This window comes from Eptatretus burgeri, chromosome 2 (assembly GCF_056783735.1).
Source record: "Eptatretus burgeri isolate ZD-2024b chromosome 2, Ebu_testis_v1, whole genome shotgun sequence".
Lineage (NCBI taxonomy): Eukaryota > Metazoa > Chordata > Myxini > Myxiniformes > Myxinidae > Eptatretus > Eptatretus burgeri.
In genome coordinates, this window is record NC_140962.1 from 101,715,941 (window position 1) to 101,743,142 (window position 27,202).

The 27,202-nt window shown below is 43.8% G+C and overlaps 1 protein-coding gene across 3 annotated transcripts in view; it reads right to left on the reverse strand.

Annotated features, from left to right (window-relative positions):
* Window positions 1-27,202, reverse strand: part of LOC147032689 (plexin-B1-like) — a 216,961-nt gene that overhangs the window by 10,886 nt on the left and 178,873 nt on the right. For all 3 annotated transcript variants that reach the window (XM_085870498.1, XM_085870497.1, XM_085870499.1), the window contains exons 24-32: window positions 20,175-20,353; window positions 14,493-14,559; window positions 14,141-14,287; window positions 10,996-11,155; window positions 7,242-7,345; window positions 7,024-7,111; window positions 1,763-1,935; window positions 1,313-1,473; window positions 1,011-1,158 (exon numbers count right to left, since the gene is read on the reverse strand). In XM_085870498.1, coding sequence (XP_085726624.1) covers window positions 1,011-1,158; window positions 1,313-1,473; window positions 1,763-1,935; window positions 7,024-7,111; window positions 7,242-7,345; window positions 10,996-11,155; window positions 14,141-14,287; window positions 14,493-14,559; window positions 20,175-20,353 — 1,227 coding nt within the window. The remainder of the gene's footprint in view (window positions 1-1,010; window positions 1,159-1,312; window positions 1,474-1,762; window positions 1,936-7,023; window positions 7,112-7,241; window positions 7,346-10,995; window positions 11,156-14,140; window positions 14,288-14,492; window positions 14,560-20,174; window positions 20,354-27,202) is intronic.

Sequence of the window (27,202 nt, forward strand, 5' to 3'; positions counted from 1 at the left end):
AATTACAAAATCCAACTTTTGTTTGACGAAGTTTCGTTCAGCCATCTGAGAAAAATGGTGACAGATACAGACACAGAACTCTTATAGTATATTGTTCCACCCTTGACCACCGTGGAATACGGAAGCGCCCCTTGGAGGGTAGGGCGGGGGGGGGGAGTTAGGTAAAAGTTGCTTTAAATTAATCTAAACCGACAGGTAAATTAGAATCCTTTCAATCAGAAAATAAAATCAATCAAGTGCAGTGTACAGGCATAGAGTGGTGTTGGCTTAGCAGTTAAGGTGGCTGGCTTGGGATTTAGAGTCCTGAGTTCAAGCCCCTGTCTACCGATGAATTAACACCAGGTGGGATTGATTCAGCCTGTAATCTTTCCGAGGTCGGCAAAAGTGTACAGGGGGAATAACCATTTGGGGTAACCTGCATCGGAGTGGCGACCCGTCCAGGACTGTACTCCCTGCTAATCAAACTGCCTCGGCAGCCCTATGCACCTTTACGGCACGCAAGGAACGGTATTATCATGATTATTATTATTAAGAAATATAAATATAACTTCGCATTTTTGAGCTCTTTGATCCAGCACAAGAATAAAAGGCTAACTCTTGTTTGTACAAGTGGGTATTTTCTGCTAGTTGTCGGGCGTCTGTTTTCCACAAATTAACTTGTAATACATGCAAAACTACACCAAGGTCTCCCCACTATTCATATCCTGGAAGTGATATTTACAAGTTCCTCCATTCATCTGGGATCAATATTTTAGAAAAAAGTGCCCCCAAAAGCCAAAAACCAAAATATAAACTTAAAAGTATGTGGAGGGGATAATTTGGTAAACCCGACACACTTTGCGAGATACTAAAAACGAACAACATTGAGAAGCGACATGCTCGACATTGCACTCTGAACATCAATTAATATGTTGTTTTCACTTCAAGCAAAAGAAACACAAAGACGCACACCCTGACAGGGCAACTCTGTCTCAAATTCGAAAACTGAATTGTACAACCACCCAACCAACCCTGCCAAGCCGCTGCTCCGTGGTTGTACAAGAGTCCATGAAGGTCTGTGCAATAACAGAGAGTGAAGCGTCCACAATGTCCGACACATGAACGTCAAACACAAAATGCGGATTCTTCAGGATGTTCACCCAAAACCGTAAAGGCAAGCTGTAGGATGGTGAAAGAAAACAATCAAAGGTAATCGATAAGTGCGCCATCTTTTACATTGGTGATGGCTATCAATATTCAAGGAACACCTCTCAATTACTCTCCCCAAGCTTATCCAATGGATTTGAAACTATGAACGGTAAAATGACGAAACCTGTTTGTTTTCCAGATGTGGATTGTTTCTGGGTCGTTGATCCCATTCATATCTGCTTGCTGGTCCAAAAAGTCAAAGAAGTATTTAACAGCAAGTGGCACAGGCAGGCTGGTACTCAGCACCACTCGAAAAAAGTCATCCACAAATTTCTGCAAGATACCCTGGATGAGGGCATTGTGGGGGAAAGAAGAGAAAAAAAAAGATTGGAGAAATCCCAATTATGAGGAGTAATTAAAACGCTTCATTTTGGTGTTTAGTCGATGTACAAGGAATATAACTTTGGACAGTATGCCAATCAATGTCTACAATCAATCAGGACATCTCAGGAGTACATGAAGTGTTTGGACTGAGATAATGGTTCTTGTTCTTCAAAAATACAACACCACCTTTTTCTTTTCCAGTGCATCAGCATCTAATGCACAATACAAGATGCAATCTTAAGGTCCCTACCTTCATTGATAGAAGCCTGGTAAGGTAGATCTCAGGAATGGCTTTTGTGCGATCCCGTTCCCTCATGCTACTGCTCCTCCTGTTTTTTCTCACCATGTCCACGTCGTCAGAAGCTTTCACAAGGTGCCAGGGCTGTTGTCCTCCATCCTCACCATCCTCCAGCATTGGGGTTTCTGCATACAACATTGTGGTTCAAATAGTTCTGGTATTACGTTTGCCACACTAATAATGCAAAAAAACATGTGTTTGTGTTTACTGTGTTTGTTATCTCTGTGCTTACTGTGTGTTTCGAGCTCGATCTAGTGTTAAAACTTGCGCTAATTGTGGAGTTTTCGTCATCTTTTCATATCAGGTTTCCTTGAGGCCTGCCCTTCTTCCCGTCTTTGTGCACGATCGTGTTTGTTGTATTTTCTCCTTATTACCCTCAGTTTTTATTTTATGCATTTTCCCCTCCACCCTCCTTCTATCCCTCTCAACTCCACCCTCTGTTTCATGTCTTAATATATATATATTAACCTCCCCCCTGCCCTTTTACCCCACATTAAACTCCATGTAACCACATGACTTCTTGTACCGACTCTTATTTCTCCATATGCTGCCGATCTTCACGATTTTTTCTTCAAACTTTCCTTTTCCTAATGTTTATCAAAAAATAAAAGTTCATAAAAACAGTCTCTTATAATGTTTAAACTTCCCCTTTCACACGTGTGGTTCTCGGTATTGTGTCATAATTCACCACTCTTTTTCTTCTTCAAAAGATTGTTTTCAATTCGACCTTTCCTTCACCCCGTGTTTAAAACGTCCAAACGGTTACAACGTTTCTTTTCTCCATTTTCTTAATTCTCCCTTGTTGCATCCCTCACGGAATGTCTTTAATCACATCTGTGACTTAAAAATGAGAAAAATCCCAATTTTCAATGTATGTTCGTGTTCCATCAATCGTCCTTTTTTCCAACTTCAGTACCAATTCACCCCACCTACTAACATCAACCTCCTCCTAACCCCTCACTTGCTATCCCCTCTCCTTACCACTCCCATCTTACCCCTCATCCTACCTCTGTTCTGGGAACATCTTCACTGTCTTCTGCTTCAGTATCAGCTCCTCCTCTGTTGTCCAAAAGTGTGTGGTGTTCTAACATCTGTGGGCTCCATTCCAACCTAACAGATATCTCACTCTCTCAATCAGTACACGCCTCTCCCCTCCCCTGCACCCAAAACCTCCTCCCCTCCTTCATCACCACAAACATGCTCCTTCCTTCCTCTCAGCACACCTCCCCTCTTCCCAACCCCTCAAATCTGGCATCTCCCCCTGCCCGCTACCTTCTTCACCATGCCTCCACCAAGTCTCATCCTTTCCCTCTCCCGACCTCTCCCATCGCCCTCCTGCACCTTCGCTGTGCCTTCTCTCATCATCTCCCCTCCCCCTCCAAGCTGCCCTCTCAACTTTCTCAAAAACTCCCCCCTCACCGTTCTCCCACAACTCTCCCCTCTCACTCTTCTCCCTCCAATCTTCCCCCTCACTCCCCTTCCCAAAGTTGCCCCGCCATTACATCAGAAAACCTGCCTCCTCCCCCATCCTCTCTCTTCCATCTCACCTCTCTACCTCCTCCAATCTTCAACTGCCCTCTGCCCCCTCTCTTATTACTCCCCACTGTACCTCAACCCATCACCACCGCTTTTCTCCTCCTCATCCGGACCTCTCCCCGAACTCTTCTGCAATCCCCCACACTCTTTCAACAACTCTCCTTACCACCACCCCACCCCCTCCTCCCTTGTCCTACCCTCACCCTCTCCTCCCCTGTGCCCAAAACCTCCTCCCCTCCCTCTTCCTTAACAGTGTGGACCTCAAAATTCAGAGTCCTTCGCTCAAACCTGCCATCTTTCCATACAGGTTGCCACTGACAAACCAGATATAATCTCCTTAACAGAAACTGTCCTCCTTCAAGATGTCTCTGACACCCTAGTAGCTCTCCCTGGTTACTTCCTCCTCCGGTATGACAGACCTGAGCCTCGTCCTGGTGGCGGAGTTCCTCTCTTCATCAAAAACTCCATTTCTCACTCTCAATGAACTGCCCTCACTCCCCCAAACCCCAAGGAATACCTCTGGCTACGGCTTCCCCTCCACTCCCACCTCATGTTGAAATGTGTACTGTACCGTCCACCTAACAGTGATGACTCCATTATTTTACATCTCGCTCTCCAAAAATGTGGACCAACTTCTATCCTCTCATCCCAACTCTCTCTTCCTCATATGTGGTGACTTCAATTGTCATCATGCCAGTTGGCTGGGTGTGGGTACCTCCCTCACCTGCCATGGCACCTCAGCAAAAGACGTCTGTGACTCAATCGGTCAACTTCCTGAGCCATATCTCAACCAATGGTACTCCATCTCTTCTGAATCTGATTTTGACAAATTTCCCTGAAAATATCTGCTGTTCTGCCTCTGATCCAATTGGTTCATCTGACCACGTGCTTGTCGAAGTCGGCATCTCCAGGCTGTTAGAGAACCACCTCAGCGCCGTTGAGTCTGGCATTTCACTCAGGCTGACTGGCAGGGTCTTCAAGCAGCCATCAAACTTCGAGACTGGTCTCCCATATTTACTTCCTCCGACATCAATTCATCCTGGGAATTCTTTCAAAGAAACTTGCTCTCCCTCATGCACAGATTTATCCCCTCTCGTCTTCAGTTGTCCTACCCTTCCTCCCGCCCATGGTACACTGAAGCTTGTGGTGAGGCAGTTGTCCTGAAACAACTTGCCTTCGCCTCATGGAAGGCAAACCCAACTGAGGCTAATCTCAGTACCTTCCACAAAGCTTGGGACAAGTGTGTGTCTACCCTCAGGAGAGCCAGAAAACAACATCTTTCTCAACTCAAGTCTGAACACTCAAACCTCTCTCCCTCCTCCAAATCCTGGTGGCATCCAGTTCAGTCTGTTTCTGGTGAATGTTCTCATTCCATCCCTTCCCTCACCTCAAATGGCTGCACAGCTGACACTGCACGTGAAAAGGCTACATGCCAAAACTCTGTGATTTCTTCTAAATCTTGTGTCCAAAATCCATCGCTTTCTGTACCCACCTTACCCAGTCACACCCAGCTGTCCCTGGACTCTGTGTCCTTTTCTCCTGACAAGGTGGAGAGCTTGCTGTTAAACCTCGACTCAGATTTGCAACCGGCCCTGACGGCATCAGCCCAAGTGTCCTAAAAACCTGCTCCTCTGCTCTTGCTCACCCTCTCTCTGTTCTATTCACCCTCTCATTTGCTCAAGATCATCTGCCATCTGCTTGGAAATCAGCAAACATCACTGCTCTGCATTAAAAAGGTGCAAAAACAGATCCCTGCAATGAGAGACCAATCGGCCTTCTCCCAATCATCAGCAAGGTTTTCGAATCCATCATCACTTCAGACATTAAATCCTTCCTCTTCTCTAATAGCTTGATTTTGGATCATCAATTTGGATTCAGACCAGGTCACTTTACCCTGGATATGCTGCTTCTGCTCTCCCAACAATTGATGGAGATCCTCAATGCCAGACATGAAATCAGAGCCATCTCCCGAGACATATCACGTGCTTTCGATACGGTCTGGTCCCCTGCCCTGTTCCACAAACTCTCTTCCTATGGTATCTAAGGCCATCTCCACTCATGGCTCGCAGACTTCCTCTCCTGTTACAGCCAACGTGTGGCCCTCAATGGCGTTCTCTCATCCCCTCTTCCTGAAAAGGCTGGAGTTCTTCAAGGTAGTATTCTGGGCCCTGTTCTTTTTCTGGTTTTTATCAATGATCTCTCTGATAAATCCTCTTTATCTCTTTACTGATGACTCCACCCTCTGCTGTACCATCCGTCTTCCCTCAGATTGGCAAGCAGCAACCTCTTCACTCTCTGAAGCTCTGGAAAAAAATCACAAGCCGGTCCAACACGTGGAACATGTCTTTCAATCCAAACAAATCTCACACTTTCCTATGTCTCTGAAAGGACCATCTGGAACCCCCCCCCCCCAATCCATCCATCCATTGGGACCCCACTCTGTGCAGAACATCTGTGCTGCCTAAGTAGTCTCCTTGGCTATTGGGCACAATCATCGACGAGTCGCCACTCCGACACAGGATACCAGCAAGCTGGTACTCATTTTGCCGACCTCGGAAGGATGACAAGCAGAGTTAACCCCACCTGGTATTAATTCAATGGCTGAGTGGGATTTGAACTCAGGATCTGAGCATCTCAAGCCCACCATCCTAACCATTAATCCAACAACAGGCATTAACCCCCCCCCCCCATCTACCTCTCAACAATCCTCTTGAAGAAGTCCTTTCTTTCAAGCTTCTGGGTCTCACTATCTGCCATGATCTTTCCTGGGAAAGCCACATTTCCAAGCTGGCCTCCAAAGCCAGTCGTTGACTGGGCATCCTCCATCATGCAAAGTCCTTCCTTGGCACAGACAAAGCTTTCGTCTGCAGCCTGATGGAGGACTGGCTCTTCCCTCTGGGCTGGTGCTCCTGCCTCACATCTTTCTCAGCTTCATGCTGTGGAAATCAAGGCATTTAGGATCATTGGTATCTCCCGCGATGAGACTGAGTCCTTGGATCTCTCACTCTCATATCGCAGGCAGGTCGGTGGTCTTTCTGTCTTCTACCTTCTCCTCTCCTAGCCTCGCCCCTCCCCCCCCACTCTGTCTGAGATATGTCCCCCCCCCCCCATATTTCTGCAGGGCGCTCAAGGTCAGCCAGCACCCCCCTTCTGGTAAAACTACCAAAATCAAGAATCACTGCTCACCTTCGCTCTTTCATTCTTCTTTATTCTCGCCTTTGGAACAAACTCCCACATTCTTCCCTCCAGGTATTCAAAACATCTGTTCACCACCATCTCTTATCTTCCCCCATCCAAAACCACGATCTTTTCTACCCCCGCTAATCCACCCCAAACCCACATCCTTCAAATTCCCTGCTTTCCTTCCTGAAAGTCCCTGTCATGTAAGGACCTGAAAGTCCTTATAGTGTCCATCTTGTTTACCCTGTGTACCCCACCCCATCCCTCTCCCTTCCACAGATCTCCTCATGTCTCTGTTCCACAGTGTTTTTTCCTTCCCCCTCCCATTCACCTTGTTGTATGTTCCATGTGTTATCTGTCATACGAGTCTTGACAGTGAATACAAAAAAACCATCTTTGAAGGCTGAGTGAAGTGCAAGTCCTGAATTGCAACACATGATTGTTGATAAACTGAAATTGAAAACAAGAAAAAGAAAGAAGGTTTCGGGGAGCCTCACTTTCTCCCACAGTGTGTTGACGATGACCCTGATAATCCTGTGTGTTTCCCAATTGTGACACCAGCGCCACACTCGCTTCATTTGGCACCTACAAAAAAACAAAAACAACACACACTTCAGCTTGATTCAGCACAGCAGTACAAGTGTAAGGAAGTTGGATATGCTTCCTCGATGACCACGAGGAATCGTGCACGATAATTCTGTCGAGTGGGTAGGACCTTGTAATGCTGCAAAGTGTTTATTTTCTTCCAACGTCCATCATCGACGGATGAGACGTCCTCATCACAGAGGAGAAGATGTCCTGCACGACCATTCCGCCACTCTAATGAGGATGAAAGGAAATACAAAACAAGGTAAATGTAAAGGGTGGTACAGAAAATAAGTTTGGTAGAAACAGCAAAATACGAAATGGATGGTACCTTGAGAAGAAAAATGTGGAAATGGGAAACTTGCTGTATATAAATAAATGTATTGCTGTAAACTGGGTATAGATGGAGGAAGAGAAAGAAAAACAGAGATAGCGAGCAGGTGGGAGACGGACAGGGCGAGATGGCGAGCGGGCGAGCGACGGATGGGGCGAGATGGCGAGCGGGCGGGAGACGGATGGGGCGAGATGGCGAGCGGGAGATGGACGGGGTGAGATGGCGAGCGGGCAGGAGATGGACGGGGCGAGATGGCGAGCGGGCGGGAGATGGACGGGGCGAGATGCCGAGCAGGCGGGAGATGGACGGGGTGAGATGGCGAGCGGGCGGGAGATGGACGGGGTGAGATGGCGAGCGGGCGGGAGATGGACGGGGTGAGATGGCGAGCGGGCGGGAGATGGACGGGGTGAGATGGCGAGCGGGCGGGAGATGGACGGGGCGAGATGCCGAGCGGGCGGGAGATGGACGGGGTGAGATGGCGAGCGGGCGGGAGATGGACGGGGTGAGATGGCGAGCGGGCGGGAGATGGACGGGGTGAGATGGCGAGCGGGCGGGAGATGGACGGGGTGAGATGCCGAGCTGGCGGGAGATGGACGGGGTGAGATGGCGAGCGGGCGGGAGATGGACGGGGTGAGATGGCGAGCGGGCGGGAGATGGACGGGGCGAGATGGCGAGCGGGCGGGAGACGGACGGGGTGAGATGGCGAGCGGACGGAGCGAGATGGCGGGAGACGGACGGGGTGAGATGGTGAGCGGGCGGGAGACGGACGGGGCGAGATAGCGAGCGGGCGGGAGATGGACGGGGCGAGATGGCGAGCGGGCGGGAGATGGACGGGGTGAGACAGCGAGCGGGCGAGAGACGGACAGAGAGCGAGGGGGCGGGCTGGAGACACACAGGGTGAGCGAGCGGGCGGACGGGAGACACACAGGGTGAGCGAGCGAGCGGGCAGGCTGGAGACAGACAGAACAAGAGTGCATGGGAGAAAGAATTTACTACAATGGTAAAATGCTATTATATCTATGATGCATCTCAAAGTACATCTTCGATTTACACATCCATAAAAATAGTACAGTCGGACTCATTAAGACAAATACCAAAAAAAAAACCAATTATAAAAGAGGAATGCAAATGTAAAAATAAATGCAGTATGCTACTTTTATGGCTCATGGACCACATTGCACATACAAACACAAGCAGGATGGGAACATAAACCCAACCAAACTGTATAGGGAATGGCTTGACCCAACCCTGGTAGTGTTTCCCGGTTGTGGCATGAGTAATTATGTTTCGGGGGGTGTAGAGTGTGGGGTGTAGAGTGTGGAGTGTGGGGTGTGGGGAGTCGGAAAGAGAAAAGGGTTGACTCGAACATAATGCTCGTATTTTAACTGGGATCGGTTGTTCATTTTCTCGTCCTTCACATAAAGATGTGATTATTTGAGGTTGAAAGTGCCAGTACTGCAGTAATAATTGTTTGGGTTCTGGTTTCCTGAAGTGAAAATATAAATTTCACTTCGGCAATCACTGACAAAAAGAGTTAATAAGATTACAATGAAAAAACAAAACATGACATATTCGAGTTGGGTTAGTAACAAGTTCACACATGACTGTGTCTGCAAAATGTTTTGTGGCCGTGATTTCACGTTTGGCTGAACATACTTTCTCAAAATTCACATTCAACTGCCAAAACCTCGTGCTAACACTCACAGGCACTGGGGGACAGACAAATGTTCATGTGAAATTTTCATGCAAATATTCACGTGCACAAAATGAGCAAAAGCCTGTGCAAAGATACGTTCACCTCAAATGCACGTATCGACAAGTTCGCATCATGCCTTGAGAGCATGAAAACCTGGAAAGGCCAACCTTGAAATCAACAATGGGCTGCCATAAAAAAACATTGCACACAATTCAAACAAAATGACCAAAAGTCCACGCCAAGACAGGACTGGGCTATTCTGCGGGCATCACTTGCCAAATGAAAATTGGTAAAAAAAAAAAAAAAAAATAACTGAACGCTCTCAAACATCCTCTTGATGTGAAAAGTATAAATTATATTGTTCATTGCTTGCTCAACCCCTTGCCTCAATATCACGAGAAGCACCCGCTCCCTACGGGAGCCGTCAAGGGGGTTATGTTGTTATATTTATGCCTATTTTACTCCAAGGGGTCCCAGGATTACACACCCAAAAAATGGTTACGATCGGTTCAGCCGTTTTTGCGGTACCTGGGAACAGACAGACGGTGAATTATAGTAAGATGTCGTTTTTCTGTGCATCCTTTAAATGTTTCAAGTCTGGTTTTTGGCTTAATGGTTAAGGTGGCTGGCTTAGGATCTTGGGATCCTGAGTTTAAGCCCCTATTGGGCCGTTGAAATAACACCAGGTGGGTTGAATCAACATGCCATCCATCCAATGTCTACAAAATTAGTACCCGCTTACTGGGACAATAAGTCATTCTAATATCCTGCATCGGAGTGGTAACCCGTCCAGGACTGCACGACTTAGCCAAATGAAAATTCCTCGGCAGCCCTATGTGCCTCACGGCATGATAGATGTTGGTTATTTAAACGTTTCAGCCGTGTGAAGGTGTTACCTCTGCCAACGAAGGTGGACAGATGTTATATTTTCACCTCTGTCTGAGAGTACGATATCTCAAAAGTTACAGACAGAGTTCGACAAAACTTGGTGAACCAGTTGGGTGTATGACGAGGACAAATTGATTCGATTTTGGTGAAGATCCTGATCTGGATGTGGATACAAGAATGTTTTCAATTTCAAAGCGATTCGTCACCATCGAGAGTTTGGGCCCAACACGATATATAGCAAGATAATATATAAAATGACCGTTTTTACAGCCATTTTTCCCTGCTATGCAGGGGTTGGGCTTTTTCTTGAGGCAATGTTTTATGGCCGGATGCCCTTCCTGACGCCAACCCTGATCGCCTCTTACGACACACAGGGATATGGTATACCTATTCTAACCAGGGCATACACCGGGACCAGTACACTGGTACTCATTTCGACGACCTCGGAAGGATGACAGGCTGAGTCAACCCCCTGGTGTTAATTCAGCAGCCAACGGGGCTTGAACTCAGGACCCTGGGATCCCAAGCCACCACCCTAACCACTAAGCCAACACCAGGCTAATATATATAGCAAGATACTGAATCTCAAAACGTTATGGCCGGATTTGGATGGAATTTAGTGGACGAGTTGGGTAAGTGAGAAGAACAAGCCGATTCGATTTTGGTTACGGTACGGATGCAGATCTGACCTCTCAGTGGGATACGAAACGTGAACTGTTAAGCCTGACAGAGTCGGTAACCATTCTAGTTATGACCATTTCACCGTTATGGTGGCATCAACTTTGATCTCGTTCATTCAGTGCCACCGGCAGCTTCAGCAGTGTATGAATGAAACAAAAGATGCATTTTTTTTTGTGAAAGAGATGAAGTTGATGAGACAGCAGGAAACTGAGGGGGTGCGGTGGGGGGAGGGTGAGGAAGGGGGTTGTGGGAAGGCGTAGAGGAGAGAGCTCAGATTTAGAATACCTAAGTCAATAGTATTGACTGTAGGCCGCTGTGAATATGACAGGTTCTTGTAGACTTGCTCAATGATTTTCTCCTTTGCCTGTGTGACCGAATCACAGTCAAGTACACGCACAGCAGTCGGGACCTCCTGGCCTGAGTTCTGCAATGCCACATGTAGAACCTGTTTCACACACACACACACACACACACACACACACACACACACACACACACACACACACACACACACACATACACACACACACACACACACACACACACACACACACACACACACACGCAAAATAAATAAAACCCAGATCAAGATCTTGAACAAACATCTGCCTCACTTGGTACAAGTTAACATTCTCCAGACTGCATATGTCGTGACAAGATAAATTCAGACGACGTCAATGTTTAGACACTCAAACAGCACAATTTCAAACTCACTTCTTGACCTTCTGTCCGTGAACACTTTCACCAATTATCGTTCCACATGCTTCCTTCCATTCATTTGAAATGAAGCAACGATGACCTTAATCCACACAGAGGAAGCCAAGACCGGTGTACTCCATTTAAGATTGGTTCGTCTCCTTCACCTCGTAGGTGACATAATCCAGAATTATTTTTAGGTCCTCGTGGAGGATCTATCATTCTTACTCATGTTGTTGTTCTTCTGCTTCTTGTGGACTTTTTTGTTTCACAGCCTACAGTTTTCATTGAAACTTCCTGAAACTTGGCATATATATGTAAAAATTCCCTGCGCAGACAGTAACCATCTCCCATTTTAAAAATTCCTCCTAGAAAAAAAGTTATGACGTCAAAATATCTCCGCTAATGGAAATCGCCTAAAAAAAAATTATCTCTGAAACTAGGCAAGCTTTTTGAATTGTTTGCGGGAATCGAACAGGACATTAGCAGAGATGAATTACCGCACATATGATACATCACTATGACGTCATATCAATTGTTATGACGTCATTCCTATTTTTTGACATTTTTTGTTTCACAACCCAGAGTTTTCATCGGATCTTCGTGAAACTTGCCATGTATATGCAGAAAGCCCACGCGCAGACAGTAACCATCTCCGATTTTGAAAATTCCTCCTAGAAAAAAAGTTATGACGTCAAAATATCTCCGCGAATGGAAATCACCTAAAAAATTATCTCCGAAACTAGGCAAGCTTTTTGAATTCTGTTTGCGGGAATCGAACAGGGCATTAGCACAGATAATTTATCGCAAACCTGATACATCACAATGACGTCATATTCGTTTTTATGACGTCATCATAAAGAGGACGAGGATCTTAGCTCATTTGAGCTTGTTATTTTTTTTTTAACACTGTTCTGATTCTTTCATCAGACACGAGTTTTGGTTTCAGGCTAACCATTCTTTGTTAATATTAAGCTTCTTATCAATTTGACAGTTCTTATCAGTGGGAATCTTAAAGAAAGAAAGAAAGAAAGAAAAAAAAAAAACAGCAACTGGGCATTCTACATTCAATCGTCATTTTCTGCCAAACTAAAAGCCCTTCCGTGATAATTCTCCAATTATGAGTTCTTTACGTAGAATACAATGATGTTTTCTTTGGGCTAATGCTCCCGTGCCCTACCGAGCACTCTTGAAACAAAATGAGGGCGAAGGTTAGTCGGCCGTTTTCCATCGCCTTTCATCTGGTCTTGTACTCTCGGTTTACTCTGCTATCCATCCATTCTCAACTGTCAACTCAAAGTGCTAAATACGGTCAAGCAGGACAGAGCTTCCGGTAGGTCCCGTCATGGGTGTGCGTTTTATTTCAAACTCGAGTTGGGAAAGCTCTCGGTCTGTCATTGAAATCATCCAGCCAATTGAGGTGAGCTCAAAATCGGATTCGTGATGGAGAACTGGTGTCACGCACAATCCAGAACTTCAGCACAAAGCGTGCATCGCCTTGCTTTTCAGAGTGGACATCAGTTCTGCATTGGCGACGCTTGTGTTCACAATAAATATCAACTGTGTTTTCACGAGACAAACGGCGGTGCGACACCAATCTGGAGAATCACTTCCCTTTGCACATTCACCTGAAAATTGCAGGACTTTTTACGGTGTGGAAAGCTAACGAAACGCTTCCAGCCCCCAAAAAATATCGAAGGAAAGCAAAGTTACCCATTAAAAAATATTCTCTTTTGTTACAAACTCGTTTCAAAATGAAGTAATATCACCCAATGTTTGTGATCATCCCCGCAATCATCTGTTTGACGATAAAATCAAATATGTACGCCCACGAACCAGTAAGTTTCAGTGAAGAACCTGCTCTTGATCTTGTCTTGGTATGTTCAATTAAATCTACATCTGCACAGCCATGAGGCAGCATAAGAATCATAGTCTAACAGGTTCAACCTGGCAGGAATACCTGGAAACGTCAACACCACCAAACACGTGAAAGGAAACCAAAGCCAAGGTCACATTGGAAACGTGTTTCAAGTACCACGTATCCATCACAAGGTGTAATCTCATTCCCACATTCGCCTGGTGTTGGCTTAATGGTTGGGGTGGCTGGCGTTGGATCCTAGGGTTCTGAGTTTGAGCCCCATTTTCCACTGAATTAACACCAGGTGAGGTTGACTCAGCCTGCCATCCTTCCGAGGTCGGCAAAATGAGTACCGGTGCACTGGTAGAGGGGCACAGCATCAGTGGCACAGCCGCGCTTCCAAGAAATGATAGCTACCGGGCAGCCAAGCTGCCATACGCAGGAAGAAGATGATTCCTACCACATCTGTTTCTCATTTTCCTCCCTTTGCTCATGCAATGCTACCCTTCACCTCAGTGGCCCACCACTATAATCCGGTCACCCTCAATATACAGCTATGACGTTTTGCACTGTCATGAAAGTGGTCTTTGCTTCCAATTTCTTCCGTCTGCTCCCCACAACTTCCAACTCTTCCTTACCATACATCACAGCGGCTTGGTGTTGGGGAGGGTAACGCCTCAATGCATTGCCCTCGCTCAATGCTGTCGGTTAGATTCCCATAGCTGCTATGGCTTCCTGTCCAACTTGAACTCCAGCCATGATTGTCAAAAGGCTGATGAGACGAGCACCGCCGCCACCACCACCTGGCCATGCGTTAAACTCCCCCCTTTCAATCATTCAGATCTTTCACAAACTTAGGATTAACAAGGTGCACACCAGGGACTGGTATTCCACATCTTCTCCAAGAAGGCGGTTGTCATTGAGTGAGTATTTCGCTTTCTTGATGATTGCATCCACAGGGCCCTTCTCCACTTGGTGTTTGATTGCTTTGTAGAGCATGAACAAGGACTCACCAGCTTTCTCCTGAACGACAAACACAGCGGATGATAGCATGTAATAGTCCCTCGCTCACACACATCATAAATGCAAACAGGTAAAAAAAAAAAACAATATCCGGCACACATCGAAGAGTGACTGGACCATCAACTGAGCTTGACTCGACTCTTACTTTTATCACACCATGTGCTTAAAAGAGTAAGATCGCCTCCGAACGGTGAGTGACACAGACCTTCAGGAAGTTGTAGAGACAGATCGAGATCCAGTTTGTCAGCATCTTTTCCACGACAGTTTCCGTCCTGTTAAACACAACAACCACACTCTCTGCACATTGTTCCTCAAGCTCTCTCATTTTTTCTTTTCTTTTCTTCGTTATCCTGACAGCATGCAAAAGGTTGTTTCATCTCCTGACACATTTTCAGAACAACAATCCAATAATATCAGCAAAGTCAAGATTTCTCGAACTGTTGATCATGTTCAGCATCCGGAGAGCCAAATCACGAGGGAATGAAAGCAGGGGCGAAAGCAAATTCGGCCTATCATGCCTGGGGACACTCCGACCTCATAATTGTTAATTCAAAGTTTACAGCCAAACTAAAGCATGGATTTTTGCTGCGGTGTTAGGAAGCAATTGCCAAATATTTTTGAAGATACCTTGGGATTTATAATTCCTGCAAACTGCAGATGGTACAGTTTATTTGACCAGCCCGTTCAAAGTACAGTGTGCTCTGAGATGCATCGCTCGCTGCTGGCAGTGCATCAGAATGGCGGTTAATGGTTGCATCGATCCATGTCGGGGATCCCAAATCGATCCCAAACTACACAACTCAATTGTAACACATGCTTCCAACTGTTTTACGACATTTGCAAGTTACTGTGTTTCTGTTCGTGTTGGCTCATCATCCCCTTGCTTGTTGTATCCAACTGTGGCCCCACTGTCACTGATGCTTTTTTACCCATATCAATTTACCTTCCATGAATCTCAGTTTTGTAAACAATAAACAAGGAAATTAAAATAATGACAGGTCTTAGGGGGAAAAAAAAAGTCAAAGGAATAAATGTTTTGGAAGAGCTGGCCTAATGGAATGATGATGTTTTTACCATCCTGCAATGGTAGAATACCATGACCCCTTGATGTGACAATGATGACTTGATTGGATAAGATCATTCTGCCCAACTAATGGAGCCAGTGAAGGGAAAATTGTTGAAATCAAGGCCTTCGACTCCTTAGAGAGTGAACAACTTTAATCATTGTGAAGCCCCAAGGTGACGATCGTGAAGTGTAAATGTAATCAACAAGGTAACATCAAAGGTTTGAAATCAAGACTCTGCCTGCTTATCATTAGAACGAAACTATAGTACTATTGACAAGTACACCAGGACTCTGACATTCGTGGGGGATACATTCCGGGAGAACCCCGCGAATGTTAAAACTGCAAATGTGGAGGGTAGGTTCCGGGGAATTTCCAACCTGCTAAAAATCCGCGTGTCGGGGTAAAATCCGCGAGCGCCGGAGTAAAATCCGCGAGTGTCGGGGTAAAACCCACGAGTACTGGAGTAAAATCCGCGAGTGTCGGGGTAAAACCCACGAGTACTGGAGTAAAATCCGCGAGTGCCGGAGTAAAATCTGCAAGTGTCAGGGTAAAACCCACGAGTGCTGGAGTAAAATCCGTGAGTGCCAGAGTAAAAACCCGCGAGTGTCAGGGTAAAACCAGCACGTGTCGGGGTAAAACCCGCGCGTGTCGGGGTAAAACCCGCGCGTGTCGGGGTAAAACCAGCGCGTGTCGGGGTAAAACCAGCGCGTGTCGGGGTAAAATCCACGAGTGCCGAAGTAAAAACCCGCGAGTGTCGAGGTAAAACCAGCGCGTCGGGGTAAAACCAGTGCGTGTCCGGGTAAAATTCGCGAGTGTTGGGGTAAAACCCGCGAGTGTCGGGGTAAAACCCGTGAGTGTCGGGGTAAAACCAGTGCGTGTCGGGGTAAAACCAGCGCGTGTCGGGGTAAAACCAGCGCGTGTCGGGGTAAAATCCGTGAGTGCCGAAGTAAAAACCCGCGAGTGTCGAGGTAAAACCAGCATGTGTCGGGGTAAAACCAGCGCGTGTCCGGGTAAAATCCGCGAGTGTCGGGGTAAAACCCGCGAGTGTCGGGGTAAAACCCGCGAGTACCGGAGTAAAAACCCGCGAGTACCGGAGTAAAAACCAGCGAGTGTTGAGGTAAAACCAGCGCGTGTCGGGGTAAAACCAGCGCGTGTCCGGGTAAAATTCGCGAGGGTTGGGGTAAAACCCGCGAGTGTCGGGGTAAAACCCACGAGTGTCGGGGTAAAACCAGTGCGTGTAGGGGTAAAACCAGCGCGTGTCGGGGTAAAATCCACGAGTGCTGGAGTAAAAACCCGCGAGTGTCGAGGTAAAACCAGCGTGTGTCGGGGTAAAACCAGCGCGTGTCCGCGTAAAATCCGCGAGTGTTGGGGTAAAACCAGCGAGTGTCGGGGTAAAATCCGCGAGTGCCGGAGTAAAAACCCGCGAGTGTCGAGGTAAAACCAGCGTGTGTCGGGGTAAAACCAGCGCGTGTCCGGGTAAAATCCGCGAGTGTCGGGGTAAAACCCGCGAGTACCGGAGTAAAAACCCGCGAGTACCGGAGTAAAAACCAGCGAGTGTTGAGGTAAAACCAGCGCGTGTCGGGGTAAAACCAGCGCGTGTCCGGGTAAAATTCGCGAGGGTTGGGGTAAAACCCACGAGTGTCGGGGTAAAACCAGTGCGTGTAGGGGTAAAATCCACGAGTGCCGGAGTAAAAACCCGCGAGTGTCGGGGTAAAACCAGTGCGTGTCGGGGTAAAATCCACGAGTGCCGGAGTAAAAACCCGCGAGTGTCGAGGTAAAACCAGCGTGTGTCGGGGTAAAACCAGCGTGTGTCGGGGTAAAACCAGCGCGTGTCGGGGTAAAACCAGCGCGTGTCGGGGTAAAACCAGTGCATGTCGGGGTAAAACCAGTGCATGTCGGGGTAAAACCAGTGCGTGTCAGGGTAAAACCAGCATGTGTCGGGGTAAAACCAGCGCGTGTTGGGGTAAAACCAGCGTGTGTCGGGGTAAAACCAGTGCGTGTCGGGGTAAAACCAGCGCGTGTCGGGGTAAAACCAGCGTGTGTCGGGGTAAAACCAGTGCGTGTCGGGGTAAAACCAGCGCGTGTCGGGGTAAAATCCACGAGTGCCGGAGTAAAAACCCGCGAGTGTCGAGGTAAAACCAGCGTGTGTCGGGGTAAAACCAGCGCGTGTCGGGGTAAAACCAGCGCGTGTCGGGGTAAAACCAGTGCGTGTCGGGGTAAAACCAGCGCGTGTCGGGGTAAAACCAGTGCGTGTCGGGGTAAAACCAGCGCGTGTCGGGGTAAAACCAGCGTGTGTCGGGGTAAAACCAGCGTGTGTCGGGGTAAAACCAGCGTGTGTCGGGGTAAAACCAGCGCGTGTCGGGGTAAAACCAGTGCGTGTCGGGGTAAAACCAGTGCGTGTCGGGGTAAAACCAGCATGTGTCGGGGTAAAACCAGCGTGTGTCGGGGTAAAACCAGTGCGTGTCGGGGTAAAACCAGCGTGTGTCGGGGTAAAACCAGCGCGTGTCGGGGTAAAATCCACGAGTGCCGGAGTAAAAACCCGCGAGTGTCGAGGTAAAACCAGCGTGTGTCGGGGTAAAACCAGCGCGTGTCCGCGTAAAATCCGCGAGTGTTGGGGTAAAACCAGCGAGTGTTTTGTCATCGTTACAATGGAGCTAATGTTATCGGTTTGCGGTGGTTCCTGGTTCAAAGGGGAAGGTTTTTAAAGTTTAAAATGTTTTCGACCCGAATGCACAATTACAGTTTCATGAATGATGCTTACAAATAAAAAACCGACAACACCAGTTACCGTTTCCAATATATTGAATGCATTTTAAAGTCCCATTGCCATACCATTACCGTACAATGAAATGAAAAAACAACAACATCATGTATTGTTTCAATTTTTTATTAAACAAACACAGCACATGTAACTTAACAAAATGATGAAGATGATGGTGAAGATGAAGATGAGGATGAAAATGAGGATGAAGATGAGGATGAACATGCACCGTTCAGGTCCATGGTGTAGCCAGGAGCATTGTCAAGCAGTCGGACCTTGAATGAAAGTATTTTTCCTCCCAGGTACCTCTCGACCCGAGGAACGAAACAAGTATGGATCCAGTCCATAAAAAGTTCAGATCTCACCCACGCCTTCCTGTTCGCCCTCCAGTACACGGGCAGCACCTGCTTGTTTTTGTTCTTCAGCACACGTGGGTTCAGGGAACGATGAGCATCATGGGCTTTACTATGAAGTCCCCTTCGGCATTTTCACAGAAGAGAAGGGATAACCCAGTCCTTTGTGGCCTTGAAGCTGGCTGCTTTGCTCTCGCGCTGTGAGATGAATGTTCTGGTCAGCATCTTTTTCCAAAACAAGCCGGTCTCATGAGCGTTAAAGACCTGCTCCGGCAGGTACCCCTTCTCTTCGATGAGGCTCATGAGTTCTGCAGAGAATGAATGCCTTGGCCGCATTGTGGTTCGCAGAGGCACAGTCCCCTAGGAGCTTGACGCGTGCATTGTGAGTAACTGCAGGAGGGTGAGTAGTCTGCGCATTGTTTGTGGGAGATTTTTTATGGGTGATGCTGTATTCGGCAGCTGATAATAGATGTGGTGAGCAATGTCATTGTGTAATTAGTCCGTATGTAGCAAGCTGCTAATTACACCAATCGATATGCTGAACGTTTCCAATCTTTAACTCACAGGACATGACATCTTTCCTATTTCCAGGTAGATTATGCTGAGCGTTTTTAAAATTTAACAGCTCAGATGGTGCTGTTTGTAGCAAGATGGTGATTTACATCAATATGCATGAATGTTTCCATTGTGTCATGTCCGTACGTGGCGACCTGGTAATTACTGGATACATCAATAGATGCTGTTTGTGTTTTTATTCTGTAAGTAACTCACGAGGGATGGCATTACGGGGAATGAAGTGTTACACTGGTGAGACATCCTGAAAAACTATGTTTATGCTGAAAAGCTACAATACAGTACCAGATGTTTAAAGTGCACATGGTGAGACATCCCATGAAACTATATTTATTCCGCGAAACTACAGTACATGTACAGGAAGCAGGTCATGTTCGTGGCTCGTGTAAGACATACTTTTTGTGTACGTACAGTACTGTACTGTACATACATCCAGCTGCTTTGTGTGTAGCTCGTGGAAGATATATTTTAGAACTGTGTTATGCTTGTGGCTCATGGAAAAATAATAATAAAATAAATTGATGTGAAAACCGTGAACACGTGGGGCAATTTGCTGTGAATGTAGGAGCATGTTGCAAGTTATCAACTGCGAATACGCGGAACCCGCGAATACGCGCGGCAATTTTCCACGAATGTAGGAGCATGTTGAAAATTAACAACCGCGAACACGCAGATCCGCGAATATCAGGGTCTGGGTGTATTGCAAAATGTGTATTTTGAGTGCTGAAAGGTAAGTTTTGGGCCCGGGTGTATGCAATGACATATCGCTGAAAGGTAAGTTTGATGCCTTGTTGTCCAGATGTGGTGAGTTTGAAAAAAATAATTATTTTGTTGCCTGGTGTTGGCTTAGCGGTTAGAGTGTTGGCTTGGGATCCTCGGGCCCCGAGTTCAAGCCACATTTGCTGCTGAATTAAAACCAGGGGGTTGACTTAGCCTGTCATCCTTCTGAGGTCAGCGAAATGAGTACCAGTGTAGCAGCCAAAAGGATGGGCACACGAAGGGAAGGAGTATTGACGGATATATGAAATCTGGTATTGGTGTAGCGCAGGCATGATGGGCCGAATGGCCTCCTCCTGTGCAAAATTTCCTTGTAAAAATCCTATCAATAAATTGATTGATGAGCTTATACATACCTCCTGAGCATCAGCTTGGGATTCTTGGCCACATACTGATCCATAAGGTCCTTGAGCAACGTCTTGAGGATGTCTGTGTAGTACTCTAACTTGCTATGCAAAGCAACAGTCAGGAGGGATGCAACGTATCCGCGATCCCGTGCTGTAAATGTGCGCTGACTCTCCAATGTGTGGATAAACTGTGGATTGGGGTGGGCAATGGAAGGATAAGTACAGCTCATGGATAAATATTCCTCAAATCGAGTGTCATACCTCGAGCAGCAATCTCTTCATTATTGAGGTTTGGGGGGAGGGGTGTGGGGGGTTGTTTGGTATGATGCTTGCATGTGGTAAATGGAGGAGGGGGAGGGAGGGGAGATGGCAGAGAAGCATGTGTATGAATTCCAAACACATATTATATATAGATATATATATATATATATATATATATATATATATATATATATATATATATATATATATATATATATATCCACCCTTTCCATCCAAAAAACATCATTTTCGAGAAAGGGAAGGTTCTAGCATTCAGGGCAGGTAAACATGTCTGCTCAGGCAGAACCACAAGATTGAAAAATAAATAAATAAATACACCTGCAGTTTCCTATTTGGCCATATGTGTAATGTTATAATGTGTAATGTTATAATGTGTAATGTTATAATGTGTACTGCATATGTGTAATGTTATAATGTGTAATGTTATAATGTGTAATGTTATAATGTGTACTGCATATGTGTAATGTTATAATGTGTACTGTATATGTGTAATGTTATAATGTGTACTGCATATGTGTAATGTTATAATGTGTACTGCATATGTGTAATGTTATAATGTGTACTGCATATGTGTAATGTTATAATGTGTAATGTTATAATGTGTAATGTTATAATGTGTACTGCATATGTGTAATGTTATAATGTGTACTGCATATGCGTAATGTTATAATGTGTACTGCATATGCGTAATGTTATAATGTGTACTGTATATGTGCAATGTTATAATGTGTAATGTTATAATGTGTAATGTTATAATGTGTACTGCATATGTGTAATGTTATAATGTGTAATGTTATAATGTGTACTGCATATGTGTAATGTTATAATGTGTACTGTATATGTGTAATGTTATAATGTCTACTGAATATGTGTAATGTTATAATGTGTACTGTATATGTGTAATGTTATAATGTGTAATGTTATAATGTGTAATGTTATAATGTGTAATGTTATAATGTGTACTGCATATGTGTAATGTTATAATGTGTACTGCATATGTGTAATGTTATAATATGTACTGTATCTGTGTAATGTTATAATGTGTACTGTATATGTGTAATGTTATAATGTGTACTGTATATGTGTAATGTTATAATGTGTAATGTTATAATGTGTAATGTTATAATGTGTACTGCATATGTGTAATGTTATAATGTGTAATGTTATAATGTGTACTGTATATGTGTAATGTTATAATGTGTACTGCATATGTGTAATGTTATAATGTGTACTGTATATGTGTAATGTTATAATGTGTAATGTTATAATGTGTAATGTTATAATGTGTAATGTTATAATGTGTACTGTATATGTGTAATGTTATAATGTGTAATGTTATAATGTGTACTGTATATGTGTAATGTTATAATGTGTACTGCATATGTGTAATGTTATAATGTGTACTGTATATGTGTAATGTTATAATGTGTACTGCATATGTGTAATGTTATAATGTGTACTGTATATGTGTAATGTTATAATGTGTAATGTTATAATGTGTAATGTTATAATGTGTACTGCATATGTGTAATGTTATAATGTGTACTGCATATGTGTATAGTTATAATGTGTACTGCATATGTGTAATGTTATAATGTGTACTGTATATGTGTAATGTTATAATGTGTACTGTATATATGTAATGTTATAATGTGTACTGTATATGTGTAATGTTATAATGTGTACTGCATATGTGTAATGTTATAATGTGTACTGCATATGTGTAATGTTATAATGTGTACTGTATATGTGTAATGTTATAATGTGTACTGCATATGTGTAATGTTATAATGTGTACTGTATATGTGTAATGTTATAATGTGTACTGTATATGTGTAATGTTATAATGTGTACTGTATATGTGTAATGTTATAATGTGTACTGTATATGTGTAATGTTATAATGTGTAATGTTATAATGTGTAATGTTATAATGTGTAATGTTATAATGTGTACTGCATTTGTGTAATGTTATAATGTGTACTGCATATGTGTAATGTTATAATGTGTACTGCATATGTGTAATGTTATAATGTGTACTGTATATGTGTAATGTTATAATGTGTACTGTATATGTGTAATGTTATAATGTGTACTGTATATGTGTAATGTTATAATGTGTAATGTTATAATGTGTAATGTTATAATGTGTACTGCATATGTGTAATGTTATAATGTGTACTGCATATGTGTAATGTTATAATATGTACTGTATCTGTGTAATGTTATAATGTGTACTGTATATGTGTAATGTTATAATGTGTACTGTATATGTGTAATGTTATAATGTGTAATGTTATAATGTGTAATGTTATAATGTGTAATGTTATAATGTGTACTGCATATGTGTAATGTTATAATGTGTACTGTATATGTGTAATGTTATAATGTGTACTGTATATGTGTAATGTTATAATGTGTACTGTATATGTGTAATGTTATAATGTGTACTGTATATGTGTAATGTTATAATGTGTACTGTATATGTGTAATGTTATAATGTGTACTGCATATGTGTAATGTTATAATGTGTACTGTATATGTGTAATGTTATAATGTGTACTGTATATGTGTAATGTTATAATGTGTACTGTATATGTGTAATGTGTACTGTATATGTGTAATGTTATAATGTGTACTGTATATGTGTAATGTTATAATGTGTACTGTATATGTGTAATGTTATAATGTGTACTGCATATGTGTAATGTTATAATGTGTACTGTATATGTGTAATGTTATAATGTGTAATGTTATAATGTGTAATGTTATAATGTGTAATGTTATAATGTGTAATGTTATAATGTGTACTGCATATGTGTAATGTTATAATGTGTACTGCATATGTGTAATGTTATAATGTGTACTGTATATGTGTAATGTTATAATGTGTTCTGTATATATGTAATGTTATAATGTGTACTGCATATGTGTAATGTTATAATGTGTACTGCATATGTGTAATGTTATAATGTGTACTGCATATGTGTAATGTTATAATGTGTACTGTATATGTGTAATGTTATAATGTGTACTGCATATGTGTAATGTTATAATGTGTACTGTATATGTGTAATGTTATAATGTGTACTGCATATGTGTAATGTTATAATGTGTACTGTATATGTGTAATGTTATAATGTGTAATGTTATAATGTGTACTGTATATGTGTAATGTTATAATGTGTACTGCATATGTGTAATGTTATAATGTGTACTGTATATGTGTAATGTTATAATGTGTAATGTTATAATGTGTAATGTTATAATGTGTACTGTATATGTGTAATGTTATGTGTACTGCATATGTGTAATGTTATAATGTGTACTGTATATGTGTAATGTTATAATGTGTACTGTATATGTGTAATGTTATAATGTGTACTGTATATGTGTAATGTTATAATGTGTACTGTATATGTGTAATGTTATAATGTGTACTGCATATGTGTAATGTTATAATGTGTACTGCATATGTGTAATGTTATAATGTGTACTCTATATGTGTAATGTTATAATGTGTACTGTATATGTGTAATGTTATAATGTGTACTGTATATGTGTAATGTTATAATGTGTACTGCATATGTGTAATGTTATAATGTGTACTGTATATGTGTAATGTTATAATGTGTACTGTATTTGTGTAATGTTATAATGTGTACTGTATATGTGTAATGTTATAATGTGTAATGTTATAATGTGTACTGTATTTGTGTAATGTTATAATGTGTACTGTATATGTGTAATGTTATAATGTGTAATGTTATAATGTGTACTGCATATGTGTAATGTTATAATGTGTACTGTATATGTGTAATGTTATAATGTGTACTGTATATGTGTAATGTTATAATGTGTAATGTTATAATGTGTACTGTATTTGTGTAATGTTATAATGTGTACTGTATATGTGTAATGTTATAATGTGTAATGTTATAATGTGTACTGCATATGTGTAATGTTATAATGTGTACTGTATATGTGTAATGTTATAATGTGTACTGTATATGTGTAATGTTATAATGTGTACTGTATATGTGTAATGTTATAATGTGTACTGCATTTGTGTAATGTTATAATGTGTACTGTATATGTGTAATGTTATAATGTGTACTGCATATGTGTAATGTTATAATGTGTACTGTATATGTGTAATGTTATAATGTGTACTGCATATGTGTAATGTTATAATGTGTACTGCATATGTGTAATGTTATAATGTGTACTGCATATGTGTAATGTTATAATGTGTACTGTATATGTGTAATGTTATAATGTGTACTGCTTATGTGTAATGTTATAATGTGTACTGCATATGTGTAATGTTATAATGTGTACTGCATATGTGTAATGTTATAATGTGTACTGTATATGTGTAATGTTATAATGTGTACTGCTTATGTGTAATGTTATAATGTGTACTGCATATGTGTAATGTTATAATGTGTACTGTATATGTGTAATGTTATAATGTGTACTGCATATGTGTAATGTTATAATGTGTACTGTATATGTGTAATGTTATAATGTGTACTGCATATGTGTAATGTTATAATGTGTACTGCATATGTGTAATGTTATAATGTGTACTGCTTATGTGTAATGTTATAATGTGTACTGCATATGTGTAATGTTATAATGTGTACTGCATTTGAAAAGCTAAACTGTTTGCCTTATTTAATCCCAATCACATTATTATTGCAACAAAATTCAGGGCAGTGAAAAGAGTGATTGGCCATGTAATCTCCCTTCACGAAATTAACACCGTTGGAATAAGCACTCCTTTAACTCCTTCCAATTCCACCCAATCTTTACCCTCATTATAACCTCCTCCTCCTCCTTCACGTCCTCCTCCCCCTCTCCTTTATCCTTCCATACACCCTCCCCACCTTCCCGCTCAGAAGAAACATCACCACCCCGACCTTCCCCCAAATATCACCATCCTCACACCATATATATATATATATATATATATATATATATATATATATATATATATATATATATATATATATATATATATTGTTGCGGTCTTCGCGCCCGCCGGCGTGCGAACGGCCACGTAACTCGAATCGCGGCACGTCGCCCACCGGACGGACAATCCAGTCGTGACCCTCTCGGACTAACGCCGGGAACCAGTCACGGGTGGACCTTTCGGTCTCACCGCGATCGAGCCAATCAGCCCCCGCGTGGGATAGGGTTGCTCGCCAAATTCGAACTACCTAAGTACCCACGCGGAGGGTAGACCGGGCGATCGCACCTCGCCGCAGGTCGACTTCGGACACGGGCCACTTAAGCGACCCGTTCCGTACTATCAGAATAACCGAGCGGTGTTATCGTCGACCTCGACGGTTCGATTAATTATCGGGCGTATTCAGCCCACTACTAACCCTTTACGTGAAGCAAGATGGGGATTCAATGGAGGAAAAAGACGAAGCGAAGCGGGAAACAGTTCAACAATAAAGCACATTTATTCGCGACGAACGGAAAGCACACAAATACAATTCCACCAAATGCACACAAAAAAGAAAACACAATTCCATTTACACAAAAAGCAAACATAAAAGTGAAAACACAGTGCAGAGCTACTACCGACTACCGAGCACACGGCAACACTTATACAATTCTACTTCACAGACGGCGCCGACAACACATACCCAAAACCAAGGAAAAGAAATACCCTCAAGAATGAGGTAGGCCTGGGGCCGAGACCGGGTCGGGCCTACCCGTCTGGTGATGAGACGCGGAGCGGCGATGGCCCCGCAACCCGCGGGCCTCGTGGACAGTGCCTGGCAGGGGGTGGGAACGGGGCCCCTTGGTCGCACTATCTCAGCGCGGGGGGAAACAGGAGGGGGTTGCTGATGCTCGGGGTATAGAGGATCTTTATTATATGCGACGAGCGTCTCCACCTCGGCCAGGTCGCGCTGCCGGCCTCCCTCGGGCGCGCAGCTCCTTGCACGACGCGAGCACCCCCTCGTCCGCCCTCGCCGCCTCTCCACAGCTCCGTCCCCTCCGTTCCGACTTCAACGCACACGACGAGCAGCTCCACCGCCCGCGAAGTCTTGACTCTCTGTTCCGACTCCTTCGCCTCGTTCCGACCTTTACTACTCGTTCCGACTCCTTCCTTCCTCGTTCCGACTTTTACTACTCCTTTGACTGACGAACACCGTCCTTTTACTCCCCCGTAACTTCGTCTTTGACCCCCTCCTCTTGCCCTTTCACCTCGCTCCCCATTGGCCCGTGAAAAAGAGGGCGTGAAGGCTTTTTGATCCACAAATTTGCATACATGGATCGCCCTGGGGCGGGGCCAATTCGCCCCTCGCTCACCGATTGGACGGCAAAAAGTGGGCGTGTGTCGTTTTGGATCCGTTTTTGAAGCAGAAAATCCGTGGTTTTGTACACGCTGTTCAACGTGCGCCCTACACGAGTCCAGCATCGGTGCCCATGAGTGGCGCGAGATGACGGTGATGCGATGGTGGCGAGTTGTGACGGTAAAGGTCATGGCGGTTGTGGTGAAGCGGCGTTGTGGTTGGTGGTTGATGTTGTGGTTGTGATGGTGGCGATTGGTCCAAAATAAAGATAGTAAAAGAAAAACGGCTATCCTAAAGAGTCGCAGCACGTATAAATGACATGTATTCCCACTAGACAACGGGTTTGGGCCTAACTACACATGCACTTACCGAGATACCTCACCTAAGGGACCTGAATGGTGGTTTGCGAATCTGGTAACCACAACACTACCCCCTTCCCTTT